We start from the raw sequence: 16297 nt of genomic DNA on the forward strand, positions 1-16297 counted from the left end.
GGACCACAGCCCATGGGAGGGAGGGAGTTGGGGCATATCACTAAGTTACTGTTTTTTATTGCGGTACTCAACGATAATATGTAAACTTATGTTTGGTCTATTAATGCATAACTATACAGTTGTTTAGTTTCTGTTTGGTTAAACTAGGGGCTTCCATAGAGGGAACAAGAGAGGAAGTACATATGCACTACCATCATAAGGAATACTATTCCTATCCGAGAACTTTATTATGGCCGGTAAAACACTAGCGCCACATTATAAACTTTGTCATGGAATGTATGGGACCTAGGGAACCCAGTGAAACGTAACAGAATACTAAGCTATCTTAAACGGTACAGGGTGGCCATTGCATGTCTACAAGAAACACACCTTTGGGGGGGTTTGCGTTAAGGTCTTACAAAAAGTTAGCGAGGGAAAGTAATTGCAACCTCCTATTCTGGATGCACTAGGGGCACCCTAATATGGATGGCACCAGGGCTCCCATTCCAACTCACTAGACAGGTTATGGACCCACAAGGCAGATACACAATTCTCAATGTACTACTAGATGTACATGCCTTATGTATTATTAACATTTACGCTCCCAAACACTGACAATGGAAATCTCTTGGGGTCGGTGAATTGAGCTGCGCATGTCTCCCACATACAGAAATTATCCTGACTGGTGATTTAAACTGTGTGCGCTAGATGGGTTGATTAATCGAACTCCTGCCGGGACAGGCCTGAAACTACGCACCAGAATGGCATTGCGCCAGAAACACCATGGTTTGGGACTTCTTGATGTGTGGCAGCAATACAATCCACACACATACATACTCTTGCTACTCTCCTGCTACTAATACTCAGTCGTCTAAACTACTTCTTTCTTCAGGCATAAGCTACTCACCAAGTATAATATCCAATATTTGGCAAGATACATATCAGATCACTCTCCGCTTCCACTAACCTATTCTGTTCATAGACAGCCACCTAAGGTCCCACTGTGGCCCGGTTACAGCACGCAGTATATTGGCTAGATGGGGAACCAAACTTAGAGAGATGCTTATTGGAAGGCACACACTCAACATACCAGCTGGGGGAACTTTTGATGAAAGGTGGAGGAATTCCCCATAAGTTTCCATTACTAATTCAACTGATGGGGACGATTTGGGAATGAACGGTCAGAAGAGTTCTTAAGAGAGCACCTTACGCCCCAGACTTAGATATCTGGATACTTTCTCCCTTTGTTCAGACGACGTAAATAATGTCTGAGACTAAACGGCAGGAGGCTATCTGACCTTTACTCCGAGGGTAGATTCATCACGTATCAGCAAGCACAAGAATCGTTTAATATCGGTACCGGACACTTTTTACAATTTCCAAAAATTGCTGCAATTGCCAGACCATTATGGCCGACATTCGCTGAGGCCCCTATTCCTACCCATACGGTGACTATATTACTTGAGATGGCAGGGGGAAGAAGGCTTATAACGCACATATACTGCACACTACGAACAGAGCAAACAACACAACCTTTACCAACAGAACATCATTGGAACACACATATGGGAGAGGAATTATCAATGACAGACTGGACTAAAATACATACAGGAGTTAAGGAAGTGGCAGTTAATGCCCATTTTAAATTCAATATAATTTCATTCACATGTTATATCTGACCCCCAAACGTTTGCATGCCAAATACCCCTCCCGAGATCCCAGTTGTAGAGCGATGGAAGCTGATTTTCTTCACCTGTCCTGGACCTGCCCCATAATGAGTTTTTGGGAGGAGGTTGCCACCCAATTAAAAAGAGCGAGGGATTGGGAAGTATCTTTGCATTTCAAACAGTGTTTTCTGGGACTCTTGTCACACACTCCAGCTAGGAAACTGAGTAGATTCAATATTATACTGGGCCTGGTGGTCGCGAAACGTCGCATAGCTGTTCACCGGCTTAGTCCCAGGTCCCCAGTGAGAAAAGGATGGGAATCTGATATGGCAGAATGGGCGAGGGCAGAGGAGGTTAATATCCAGAGGACCAGGATAGATGACAAAGCACAGGAAGCCCTGTTAGCCTGGGCAGAAATGACTAGAACATTGCTTGCTAATTCTAGTTCAAGAACTGATACACTAGAATCCCAAATGATCCAAACAAGCCAAAAGCCACCACACAAGCTACACAAGAGGGGACATGGGCATACACCAGGGCCTCTGGACATACATGATAATTTGTTGACTTTGAAATGCCTCAACACAATTCAATAGTGATGGATTGATCAATTTTGACCCTATATGGAAGCAGGGGTGGGCTTGACTGCGGAACTTTTATCAGTTGGATGTATTGAAAATGTTAGCAACTACTTCTTTGCAGTGTGCTGGATCGGGTTATTATTCTATTCTTTCTTTGTCACAATGTGCAAGAGAACATCACCAGACGTACTTTATTGTTGATTGATTGTTTATTGCATAAATAAAATAATTTTAAAAACATTTCAAGTGGTTAATAGCTCATATCAAATACATCCTGCGGTTACATTTTAATACCTCTCTTTATTGTCATAAACGTATAATTAGCCACCTGATAAGCTAAATGCTAATTTCACCTTCACATAACAAAGTTCATACATAGATTTACTTTCAAATGGATTTTTGAGCACTCTTTCCGCCTCCTCACGTATATTTTCAGAGGCACTTCCTGTTGGAAAATCTCCCCATCATGATATTGATAAAAGCAAGGTTCAGTACTGTAAAGTTTAAAGCATTGGTCGTTGCTTGCATTTTTGCTTTCTTTGTCAATGATAAAACACTACCAGGTTTGGCACTTCCTCTTTTGGGAGCGTTTTTACTCAAGCCACAGAACGTCCTTTATTTAGATACATGGTTGCAGGACTGAGGCTAGAGCTGCTCTTCTTGGCAGAGGAACAAGTGGACAAAGGAGCAAAGGGCTTGCGGAGTCAGTGAGTGAGTTGTGGAGTGTTGTATGAATGAGGGACCAAAACCATATGCGCATGGTTCTGTAATCAGACCAAAGTCTACTTAAGTTACTGTAGTCTGCATATATGCATCTCCAGTACGCCCCTCCCCATAACTACTCGTTTCTAATGAGTGATGGGCAGCCTGATCCTTTGCTGAAGCTGTAGCTTTCCTTGCCACGGTGAACTCAACCCCTTTCCTCTATGTGAGTTATCCTACTTTGAAATGGCTTTCCAAAAAGGCATTCACATCTGCCTGAGCCAGTCTAAATCAGTCTCAAAAGGGATAGCAGGGCAAAGAACCTGCACAATCTGAAACAAGAGTGTGGAAATTGCTCTCCTAGGATTGGAGCAACCCCAGAACTTTAAAAAAAGAGCAGCTGCCCATGATTTGCCAGGCCCAGCCATCTGGGCAGGAGAGGTACGGGACTTCTCATCCAGTAAAGTGTTTGACTCACAGCTGAATAGATTTTGGCAACAGCATAATGAGAGATGAAGGCAGAAAAGCCACATGTGGATCCTATCGTGGGTTGTCTCTTCCCGTCCTGACTTAGGAATGAAGTTGTGCAGGGTAGTGGAACGCCCTTGCTTGGAGGACAGAAGAGCGAATCACCTGCCTGAAAGGAGGAGCTACACAGCGCCCACCGTGAAGTGGCAGCTATTCTATTAGGAGGCCTGGGGGACTGGAAGGACATGCATGAAGACATCACAGTGTATGGAAACTACCAGAAGCCACAGAATGACCGGATATCTGCTCCAGACTATCACAAAGACACCCTGATCGAGGAGGTGCTCTCTTGCCATCATCACCCTCTGCATGCTTCAACTTCTCCTGCCTCCACCATGAGGGGTGGACTATACTCTGTTGACAGGGGTTCCATCAAATCAACCAGAGGGAGTTGGCTGATTCTAGATCTTTTGGGTTCTGCTTCTTAGCATCTCCGGGATATTGCACAGTTGAAAGCATTGTCAAGACCTGTTTTTTCTAACCAGTAGCTGGTTTTCCATTGGGTTCATGGTGCGGGTCTTCTGGACCCGTAAGCATCTCTCTGACTGGCACATCATAACCACAATCGTCAGTACTCGAGATAAACTCCTCTTAACTTCATTGTCCTTGTCCCCCACCTTTGAGTCTAGCTTGATACATGGATGCGTCTGGACTCCAGTGACTATGCCACACTCAACTGAACACTGGTAATTGGAGGAACACATCACTTCCTGTCATCTTCATCAACATCAAGAGCTCCAATAGCACTGCATGAAAATGTGGGTATTTACTTACTTTGGTGTTGGGCTATTTGGGCATTGGAGCTCTGACTTTTTTTTCATACTTCAAATTCCAGAAATTAAAATTACTTCTATTGACTAAGAGGCCCAGGCATAGCCATTACGAAGGGTGTAACATTGTATCTCTCTTTTGATCTCTAATATATTCACTATGTTCAAGGTCTGAATGCTTCCAAAAAGCCCAAAGTTCAACCAGACATTTACCTATTGGATAACTATTGTGTCCTGTGTCCATTATGTTTTACCGTACTTTGCTATTGCAAAATTTGGAATACCAGCATATCCTACTCCGAAGAGAGTTTAGGTTTTGGTGCACAGTTACTGACTTGCCAGTTTTTGGTTAGTTACCTGTAAAAGGCACTGTTTTGGGTCGCAATAAAGACCTTATGCTTTCTTCTGGAGCTATGGGTCATGAGCCTAGTAGTATAAGCTAGAGAAACTGTATTCATAGTGAGTAGTGTAGAAGGGCTACAAACATGTTTATGGACAGTTATCTGACTTAGAAGGTGCCACGCACCAGGCTTTCATGGTAAACCCTGGTTTAAATGCACTTGTTACTAACTTGATATTAAATACATTTTCTTTCTTCTCAACCACAACACTCAGTGGACATTCAAGGTATTAACTTGTATCATTGAGGTTCACTGCATACTGGGTTTCTAAGCCCCTCACCCTCCCATGAAAGCGCTAAAAGGAAGTGATTGGTCATTCAAATTTAGTGCATGCGTGTTGTGGCCCTGTGACACTAGTTGTAAATAGCATTATACCAACAAAGAAAAGGCTGAGTAACCTCCAATTGTTTCCAGATCCTTAGAAAGAGCATTACACAATTTTACTCAGAGACATTAATGATGAGCACTTCAGTAGGTGACCTTGGACCACAAAGACTCTAGTTTATTGTTTAGACCATACTTAAACTGCCCTTTTACTTTTATTACAGATTTCTTCTCGAACCTGACGATGGCACGGCAAGGATACCCACGGATGGCTATCTCTGCCTGTTTTGGTGGAATTATCTTCAGTATCCTTCAAATTAGATGCCTCTTACTTAAAATTTGCTCCTCAAGGACATTCACTGCCATGTTTTTGGTTCTATGGGAAATTGCATGATGTTCGCTCTTTTAGAGTATTTCTTCCTAAGCAAAGGGCCCTTGATGCTACACCCAGGAGGCCTTGTATGCAGCGGTTAGAGTGTTTAACCAAAGATAATATCAGTTATTCTTCTTTGAGATGGCTTTCTAGAAAGACATTCACATCTACCTGAGCCAGGCTAAATCAGACTCAAGAGGGATAGCAGGGCAGAGAGCCTGTAAAATCGGCATACAATTGCATGGAAATTGCTCTTCTAGGACTGGAACAACACCTGAACTTTCAGAAAAAGAGCAATGTGTGTGAGGAGGAGAGACCTATTGTAGGTTAAAAGCAACAGGGCAGAATTATAAGAGTCTTGGAAATACTGCTTGAGGTGGTCTCTGCCTAGTCCATTTAAGGGTGAAGGCCTAGTGAAGGGCACACTAAGAAGTCTGATCAGTTTAAAATAAGTGGAGCTTCTGTTAAGTACACCCACGGCAAGGGTCAGGATCAGTCTAAAAGCAGAGAATTCTACAGAAGTACAAAATTGGTGCCAGACTGGATATTTATATAAGGGGCATCCCCAATGAAGTGCTGCATGAGAGAGGGTATATGAGTCCATAGGAGGATAGATCCTATCTGAAGTAAACTGTCTGATGAGACTTGATCATTTTGTATCTGGGTTCTCTGAATGATTCACAAAAGTAGTCCTTGCCTGTCATTATTTAGTGCTCCATAGGAGGTGAGTGGTGCTGTCTGTATAAGTAGGAAACCCCTGGAGGGTGTGTCATGGACGTAGCCCTGGTTGGTCTACATGAGTGGTAGCCTGTGCAGAGTGCACCATTTAGACTGCGATGGATAGACAATGCTCACTGAAACATGCCAAAAAGCCTGGAGGGTTTTTATAAGAGGTGGATCCATGAGAGTGTCCCTAGTCAGTTTGCATGAAGGGGCAGCATGTACACTCCATAATAGAAGGACCCCTGGTCTTTCTTATAAGCAGGCTGTGGAATATACTGTGGTGTGGTCTGTAAGCTCTACATGGAACCTGTGTAGATGGTGCTGCTAGAGCAACCATATAGAAACAGAATGGGTAGGGTGGGCTGAGGCGGGCCAATACTTGCAACACCGATCATAATGCTACATATGGATAGTATGAGGAGCTTAGCGTGCACTTGGCCCTTGACCCATACCGAGCTTAGTTCAGACAGGGAGAATGTCAGATGGAGGTGTACCTTTGAAGGCAGTTTGGCCAGACACTCATTAGTGATATGTTGCCCAAAGGTACTATAATTTACACTCATTAGTGGGATGTTGCCCAAAGGTGCAATAATTTTACTAAAGCACAGCTGTGTCAACGGAGGTAGTTTTGTTGCAATTACTTTTATTGACCAATCTTGTTATGTTCCTGATCTGGCTCCAGATGTATTGGTTGGTGTGGGCCTCGGATGTTTATTGCAGATGTCCAGCGAAAGGACCGTTGTGATGGTAGGTGCTAGATTTTTCCTATCTATGGCTCTGGCTGTGTGAGCATGGCAGACTTCATTCTATTCTGTGGAGTATAATGCATTAGTTGATCAAATCCCATTCCACTCAATAGTGTTTGTGGTATTTGCTGGCTCTAACTCATTACTTTTTATGGTCCTCATAATGCCTGCAGATGAGACCTTCTGATTTCTATAGTTCTTATAACATGTGATGGAAATGCCTCTCCAGTCTTTTCTAATTCTTTTGGTTCTTGTTGCAGCTATCCATGCTAAAAGCCCTCCTTTATCTGCCTCTGTCTTATTTGGATATCTCTGGCTTAGCTTTTACTAGGTGGTCTTATTATTATTTATGGGGAAAGGTCAGTCATTTCCTTTTCTTCATAGAATGGAATTGTGCTCTTGTTCTATTCCTCCAACAAATGAGGTTTGATGGGTTCTGTGCTTAGCCCATTTTTGTACAGTATTACTCCCCTGTGTATAATTTCCTCCTGTGGTTTTCAAGCAGATTTGTATGCATAAGATATGCACATCTACTTTCCAACCCCTACTTTTACTCATTATATATTCGGACATCTCTCTGCCTCCATTCCTGCCATCAAGTCATGAGTGGTCAGCCATTTTCTTCACCTTAGTCCCTGAACTGTGGAAATTCTCTTAATTTTATGCATTTCTCTCTTTTTCTTACCCAGCATCTACTCTGATTTTTTCTTCTGTTTGTGTTGCTACAATTTCTGCCTACAATCGAAGTTATGTTTTAATTACTGCTTTCAATCAAAATTCTATTGAATCTCATCACTGTCTTTTCATGAACAGATTTCCTCTGTTACTCAAACTAGATAGCTCCATTTCTACAACATGAGAAAGTCAATTGCTGCTACCTTATTCTTTCGTTAGATTTATCCTACAGTCTTTCTTGAACTATGTTTGCTTTTTCTATGTTGATTAACTACAACATCATGTCATACTTTTCCAGAGTATTTTGCACTATGATTTGAATAGTCTGATTGCTTTTACCTACAAATCTCAAGTTTGTTAGTATCTGTGGCACCTTTGGTTGATTTGCATCTGATCACTGATTTAGTTTCATTGTGTACCCTTTCAGTTTAAATGACTCTACTCCTTCGCTCCCTGCTGTTTGTATCAGCTTCTCCCTCCCTGCCAAGCCAATTGCAATCTTAGATCACCCTCCCTTGCTATTCTAGCTTTTACTCTTTTGTGTTGGTGACTGCAAAACTTTGGAAATCTTGGCACCTATTCACTTCCACTACACTTAGAACAAAACTCAGTTATTTTGTCTCGTGATTCATTCATACAGATTATTTTATGTCCACTGCCTTTGGGTAAAAGCAGTCTCTAAAGTCAGTTAAATAAATGTTAATAACAAGATTTTGAGGATGAGCATTTGGGAGACAGATTCAGTTAGTAGAGCAGGTCACACCTAGTCTTAAGGTTCTAATGATAGGGGTAGCTGAGTTCTTACTTATATGGTTCAGATTCTATAGGTGAGTCTGATGTCATTTTCTAAAAAACCTATCATACTGTACTAGTGTCACTTTCTAGTCTTAAAATGCAAACTCTGGTAATATGGCTAAAGCAACAAGGGTACCTATATTGTAAGGGAAAGAGTACATGGTGTGTGTCACAATGCACATAACTGTACATTCTTATAAATAATTTCAAGATCCAAAGTTCAGATCAGGCAAAACAAAATAATGGAACTTACAGAGTAAAAGCAATACACTTTACATTGGCAGATATCAAGATATTAATTAAAAAAAAGTGATCCAGTGAAAATAAAAGTGGCAGCTAGTCGAATGCTCTTTACATAGGGGAAACTTCAACTGGGTTTAGAACTCAAAATGGAGCGCCCCAGTTGTTGTTTCTACTGAGCAAAGTTAACTCCCGTGACGAAAAATGCAGGAAGACAATCTGAGGTAGTGGGTAGAAAATCAGTCATTGAGGTATTGCTCCTTGTCAGAATTATTCAAAGCTTCAGAATGCCCAGGAAGTTCTTGTGATCGGTGAAACATGTTGAAATCTGGGGTAGACACTGAAGGTACTTTGAGCCCTTATTAGGAGCAGTTGGGTCAAGCTTAAAAACCTCACAGCATGGCAGGGACAGACTCTATAGGGATCCTTTCAGGCTCAAAAGCCCCTCTGTTTTGCTCATCTCATCCCTCTAAAGGACAGGGAGAATCCTGGTAAGGTTCTAAAGCTTTGTTCGGCTGTATTGTTTTTTTGTTGTTGTTTTTTTTACTTTCTCTAATGCAGCTACACTTAAGAAGGTGTAAAATGCACGCTGCGTTCTGGATGGTTTAGAGGCATTGGAGGAGCTGGGTGGGGGAATCCTATGTAAAGGGCATTTCCATAGTTTAGTCTGCTGGCAATGATGGCTTGTGTTACCGTTTTTCTGAAGATCTTCAGTAGCATGCGTAGGTTGCTGAAGCATGATGAGGCCACTCCGTTTATCTATCGTTTGAAGGTGAGTTTTTCTGTTGATGATGATGCTGAGGTTGCGGGCGTGGTCAGTTGGGGGGGGGGGGTCGTCCAAGCATGGGGGGCAACCATGAATCGTCCCGGTGGAGGAGTTGTTTCTGAAGATGATCACCTATGTCTTTTCAGTGTTCAGCTTCAGGCAGTTCGCTCTCATCCGTTCACCGACATGGGGCATGGCTTTGCCTCTGGGGGTGGCATGGCCTTCGGAGAGTGAGAGTATGAGTTGTGTGTCGTCGGCGTATGAGATGATGTTTAGTCCATCGGTATCATGTAGGTGTTGATGAAGGAGGGGCTGAGTGAGGATCCCTGGGGGGATGCAGCATATGATGCTCTTTGTTTCCAAGGTGAAAGGTGGGAGGAGGACTCTCTGAGTGCATCCTGTGAGAAAGGCGTGGATCCATTTGAGGGTGTTGCTCCGGATCCCGATGTGGTGGAGTCTGGAGGTGAGGGTGTAGTGGGAGACAGTATTGAACACAGCTGAGAGATTGAGGAGGATCCGGGCAGCGTTCTCTCCGCGGTCAAGGATGGATCTGATGCCGTCCTTTGCGGCCATTAGGGCGGTCTCGGTGCTGTGGTTGGTGCGGAAACCGCATTGGGAGGTGTCCAATAGATTGTGTCTTTCAAAGTGTTCAGTGAACTTGACCTCTGGTTGCTTCCAAGCTTCAGGGATGGTGACAGTCCTGATGGAGGTGTTGAGGATGGGGCGAGGATGCTGCAGATTTCCTTCTGGCCCAGGTTGAAGATGTAGTGGGGGCATGGGCCGTTGGTTGAGCCAGAGTGTGTTGAACTCATGAGAGCTTCTTATAGATAGTTGCTTCCAGTCGGTGATCAGGTGGCTGGGAGAGTCGCCTGGTGGGGTCAGAAGGTGGTCGATGCTGGTGGGTTGGGGTGGAAGTTGCTGTAGATGGATGCCGTGGATGAAGTCAGATAGATAGTCACAGAGGGCCTGGGAGAGTAGGATGGTGTTTTTAGTGGCTGTTGGGCAGAAAAACTCTTTGGCGATCTTGAAAAGTTCCTTTGAGTGGTTAGTGCTTTCCTCGATACGGCTGAGTGGGGCGACCTTTTTAGCTTCTCTGAGGCAGGGATGATATTTGTCCAGTGCTACTTTGAAGGTGGTGTGCTCCGCTTGGTCTCTGCTAATGTGCCATCTTCTTCCTAGCTGTTTGCATTCTCTCTTCAGTGTGCTGAGTTTGGGGTGAACCACCTTGCAGGCTTGCTGGATCTTCTAGAGGTGGAGTTTCTTGATGGGGCAACTTTGTCAGCGCTGTTGAAGATCCATTCGGATAGATAGTGGGCGTCTTCCTCGAGGTTGCTGGAGAGGATGGGTTTTCTGGATTGAAGGGCGGTGGTCAATTGTGTCTGTAATTTTTTTTTTTCCCCATCTGTGGAGGGGGGAAGGGATGGAAGGCTCTAGTCTGCTAGTTATGGAGAAATGTACCAGGTGATGGTCGGTCCATATGAGCTCCATAGTGTGGGAGAACTTAATTATGTTGCTGGCTGTAAAGATGGGGTCCAGGATGTGTCCTGCTGTGTGTGTGTGTGTGTGGGGCTGGTGACTAGTTTTTGGAGTCAGACCAGTTGTTTGAGTCCAGTGGACTCAAACAAACTAACCAATTTGTATCTATATTGTTTGAGGTGCAGCCGGAATAGGTGGGTTTTTAGTAGCATTCCTTGACAGTTTATTAGCCTTATTTATAGTGTCTAGCAAAGCCTACATGTTTAAGTGTTTTCTCCCAGGCACAATAATTCACTTCCATCCGTTTTCAAGTTGCAAAATAAAGCTATTCAGTTTCTCTTAAAATTCTGGCAAAGATGAGTTTATTAATTTTGAGCTTGAATGCCTAACTGAATGTGGATTAGATCCCATGAGCTTCTACCATTGTAGAAATAATAATTTTATGCAAGAATTACATTCCACATGTTTCCTTAAAGAGAAGCAGCTGTAGTGCTAATGGTCAGCCTTATCACACAGGAGTTTGATTTTGTGATATTAATAGTGCTTATTCTTGGACGACCAACTTGAATTGTTGTGCTCTCATTCAGAAGAATGAACAGCATTTTTTAACGACTGCTTTAGAGTTTTATCAATCAGTCTCTCAGTTAATGAGAAGATTTTCTTCCTACAGACCGGTGTGGCATACTCCCGAGTTATGGTATGCATATAATGTTGTCAGAGGGCCAAGATTAATCTGTGCACGAGCTAGGAAGTCTTGAATTTGAGAGAACATGTTCTTTACAGGACAACGTAATTAGGTAACTGGAACATTTGATCAATAGTACTTAAATAACTCAGATGACGTGTGCAACCTAGACCTGTGATCGTTTTGATGATACAGGCAAGTCACACTTTCTTTCTTACAAAGAGTTCCCTCCAAGAGAGTGCGCAACCATTATTTCAGTCATTTCATAGAGAGTATATGATGTGGTTTGTACATCTAGAGGCTTAAACATCCCAGGCAAATCAATAAATGAATGTTTAAATGCATTTCTGTGTGTGTGTGTGTGTGTGTGTGTGTGTGTGTGTGTGTGTGTGTGTACTTATAAATATATTCACTGAAAAATAAAGGTTACAGGGATGTTCTAGTTAGGAAGTAGAATAAAAAACCCTTAGAAATTCACTGAAAAAACCACGGGTTACAGGGACGCTATAGTTAGGAAATAGAATTTTAAAAACCTTAGAAATTCACTGGAAAAAAAACCCACAAAAGTTAAAGGGGCGTTATAGTTAGGCTCACATTTCACTTGCACAAAACCAGTGAAATTCGGCAGCTATAATAACCAGAGCTAGGTAAATCAATAAAAAAGAGATCACCTTTCAGTATGTAACTTAAATATTTATAGTTCAAAAGGTATCGTTATGCCAAAACGTGTTGTGTTTTTTGTGTATGCACCACTGAATTGCATGAATAAAAATTGGGATTGGATGGAGAGCTGGATGGCAGAAATTTTGAGCTACGTGTGTGTGTGTGTGTGTGTGTGTGTATATATATATATATATACATATATATATATATATATATATATACACACACACACACAGAGATGCATACTTGTATATATTATAGATACATTAAGTACATGTCATTGTTAAAAATAATTTGAATTAAACAGTTAATTACTTTTTTACTATTAAGTTGAGATTAAGTTTGAAGATAATTAGAAAATTAAGATGAGTGCAATCTAAATATAATTGAAATTAACAATAGAGTTAATATCAATGAAATTAAGGTAATGCAAATTATTAATATTAAGGTAAATTACATAGATAATTGATTGGAAAATATATATTAATTTTAAAATACTTATACATATGTAAGTAAGCATAATATATATTGTTGTGTGTGTGTATATATACACAAATATAAAAGGCGTGTGTGCGCACTGAGAAATCTTAAGGATAAAGTGACTTTAAAGTTTGGTATGGTAATGCTATCTAACTTAACTTTGAAACTACCATAGAAATTCACTGGAGAAAAAATAAAGGTTAAACTGAAGTTATAGTTAGGCCTTGTAATAGTATAAAAACAATTGTAATATACCAGAATTCACCAGTTATAGTTTACTGAGCCAACCATAACTTTCCTCCACGCACTGCTTAGGTCTTTACAGGTTACATCACTCATGACACATTAAATTACATCTCAAATGAAAACTGTGGCCAAACTATTAATACACAGTGGCGACATCCACTATGTTATATATTTATAGCGTTGGAGGGACAGGGGCAGGGAGGAGGAAAATGCGATCTTACTGTGTTCCTTTTGTCTTCATAGCTGTACCATGATGGGCTGACTTGGATCCTGGCGGGAGCCTTGGGCATCAGTCTGGTGATCTCCCTAATTGTTGTCCCCTTACTGTGTTTTCATCTGAACAAGACCTATGGCATAGGTCTCATCCTCTACTACCTGGTTTTTCTCATGGTGGCACTGTTGACAGAGTTTCGAGTTATAAAGTTGGATGTTTTATGAACCAGGCTTACATAGGCCTACACAGACACCGTACATGAATGCCAGCTTCAGGCTAATGGGAACCAGCCTGACAATTGTTCTTCAAGAGGAGACAGAAGATGCTGTGTGAGGCAGTGGATGATACATCTCAAAGATGACCTCGGGTTCCTCAAGGCTCTGATGGATTGGAACCCCAAGAATGGCATTTGAAGCAAGGAAGTCCTGTAGCTATCCAACCGCATGAACCACTGTCCACAGCAGAAACCGCAGACACATGGAATTTGCTCTGAGTGGAAGTGGTGTGGGGATGGAGCCTATCAGCACAGAGAGGAATACTGTCATTCAGGCTGCCTCCAACACAGCTATGGTCACGGGACTATTTTGAAAGGGTAAAAGGGATGTTTTAAATTATGGATTTTATATTTTAGCACTGCTGCTATGATTTGCTGTACATTTTTTTTTTTTTACTGCATCATTTGAGACCATTACTCCCTAGACATAGGGAATAGGGGTAATGGTCCTGGATTTTATATACTTATTGGTCTTTTCAGAGATTCTGACAATGCTGTTCTTACATGAACTCAGTTTGAAATTGGAGGGTGACATGAACAGGCAGGGAGAGGGTTGCAAAGATCACCTGGGTGGAGGGGCACTTTTCTTTGGACACAAGTTGGGAAAGAAAGGTGATTTTGTCATTTTCTATGGACATGCTTAAAGGTATGGAGGCCCCGGGGGGGATAATGGTGTACATATCTGATTACCAGATTAGTCCCTGTAACAGGGATGGATGACTTTATTAAAGGGCGAAATAGCTTTCACAAAACCTGCACTATTTTTTAACAGATCAGTCTCAGTGAGACCAAGGTGACTGATGCTGAGTCAGTACGATAGGTTCCACATCCCTGCATTTGTCTGTTTTCTCACTTCATCTTGAAGGGGGGGGGGTGTAACTTTGACTATGACCATAGTTGCTGACAGTATGTTAACCATAGGATCTACAACTGGATGCCTTCTGGGATGCTCAGGGTCTCGAGAAGCTACTCTGTATTACATTTCCGGCCTGGGCTGATACCATGTTTGGATATTTTCCAGTTCTCACAATACTAGGGAGGAAGAAAATGACTGCTTGTTCTAATGTCTCAGGAACTGTTTATGCGCTCGTTGTTACAGATAATTTTTTATATTCCTAAGCAACTCTTTGTTTTAAAACAGAATACAGCAGTATATCATGTAGCACGGATGACTGCTTTGATTGCACAAGTCGTATACCTTTATCTCGCCAAGCACAGATAGGACCAATAGTCTCGAAGAAATAGCCTTGAGAAACCTGCGGCATGCACCAGTCTTTACCGAATGTATAGAAACCCCCGTATATCCTACCCATATAAATCACATCAAGTCAAAATAGTTGCCTGGTACTGAAGACATTTTTTTCAGCTCAGGGAGAGTAACTATTGAATCAACAGCAGCTGGTTTTCTTACATAACGTTTTGCCATGAATGATGTGATTTCTAAGATGCGGGCTGCCATAGTAGAAATATTTTGGCACCGGCACCAACAGAGGTCTCATTCGTCAGCGCACAATTTGCTGCCTATGTTTCTTTTAAAACTGATTTTGAATTTGTCATTATGTATGGATGAGCGGGTTTAGCATCAGTTCATTTGGAGTCCATATTCATGAACTTTCGAATAAGATTGAGGTTTTGACGTCACCTCTTCCTCAGTGTCACTGTCGTTTACATTTTAGTACTTATGACTAATTCAGTCCCTCTGATTTTTTTGTTGTTGTTGTTGAATTTAATAGCTCTGTTACACGGAAGGATCCTTGATCTGGCTCAGAGAATTCAAAGTGTCCTTTGAAATACTTATCTCCATCATCAGTGGCAGCTGTCACTGCCTTTTCCTTGAATTAACACATGGCATTTCTTTTAACTTCAGTCAACGTTTTAAAAAAAAGCACTTGAAGAGCAGAGATTCCTGGGGCAAAACAATGACTGACAAATTCAAAGGTGGTGTTGAAACAGAGAAATGCCTGGAATACTACTGGATCGTTTGCTTTGCAAAACATTTTGAATCCTTCCAGGTTGAGCCACTGGTTGGCTGATTAGATATTGAATATCAGGTGTAGCTATAACAGGTAATACGAGACATAATGCTAAGAGCTAAATACCAAACTACTGTCCGAACGTAGTACTGTCCTTTGAGAGATGGTCTTGAAAACCATAGATTTGTGACTACCTCCCACAGCACTGTCATCGAGATCAGCAACTGTTACTGGTAGGGTGTTCTGGAAATAACACCCTTTCTGCGGCTGTGAGCACTATCTGCGGTTCTCACCCACCGCTATACAGATTACTTTTGGCACGGTCTGAGGGGCCTGTGACCCAGTGCACATCACCTTATTCAACTACTCACAGCGGACCCCGAGTTCTCTGCTAATACTCGTGGCGAGCCCAGTTTCAAGCACTCCAACCTTCAGCAAATGAGGAGAAGCAAGTCAACGGAGAAATGTGATTAGGACTTGAGAAGTTGGGCTCAGGAGAAAACTCTTGGTCTAAAATTTGTCAGCGTAGCCACTAGTTCACACTCGTTTTTACAATCAGTACTGCAGTGTTCATTTTCACTTTTCGTGGATAGCAATTTTATTTTGTACTCCGCCTCTCTGATGAGCCACACAGTAAAGGGATTTTTTATTGTATGTCGTGTGCCCCTCTTGGCTGCTTGGCCGAATCACTTGCTCCACTTTTAAATGAATGTGATACAATTTCACTTTTTAATAAAAGTTGCTCAAGATTACAGTCTTGTTGGTGACCTTATTATGTGATATTATCTGAGGCTGCCTCTCGCAATGCAGGGGAGCTGCAGGTGTGGATTGGTGAACACTGGGTGACGCCTTTTGGATCCTAAGGATAGAATTTCACACCCAACATTTCAAATTATAACACAGCCACAACATGTTCTTTAACCAATTAAATAACCTCATCCTTCATTAAATTGCCTAATGCACACACTCACATAAGGTGCACTAACCTATGCAATCTGCCCCCTCTCGTAGGTCGG

At 42.0% G+C, this 16297-nt stretch overlaps 1 protein-coding gene across 1 annotated transcript in view; it reads left to right on the plus strand.

Annotated features, from left to right (window-relative positions):
- Positions 1–16033, plus strand: part of SLC8B1 (solute carrier family 8 member B1) — a 138756-nt gene extending 122723 nt beyond the window's left edge. The window contains exons 14-16 of the mRNA XM_069214537.1: positions 5177–5257; positions 6731–6795; positions 13064–16033. Of these exons, the coding sequence (XP_069070638.1) occupies positions 5177–5257; positions 6731–6795; positions 13064–13258 (341 nt within the window). The 3' untranslated portion in view covers positions 13259–16033. The remainder of the gene's footprint in view (positions 1–5176; positions 5258–6730; positions 6796–13063) is intronic.
- The last annotated feature ends 264 nt before the right edge of the window (positions 16034–16297 follow it).

Source organism: Pleurodeles waltl, chromosome 11 (assembly GCF_031143425.1).
Source record: "Pleurodeles waltl isolate 20211129_DDA chromosome 11, aPleWal1.hap1.20221129, whole genome shotgun sequence".
NCBI classification, from domain to species: Eukaryota; Metazoa; Chordata; class Amphibia; order Caudata; family Salamandridae; genus Pleurodeles; species Pleurodeles waltl.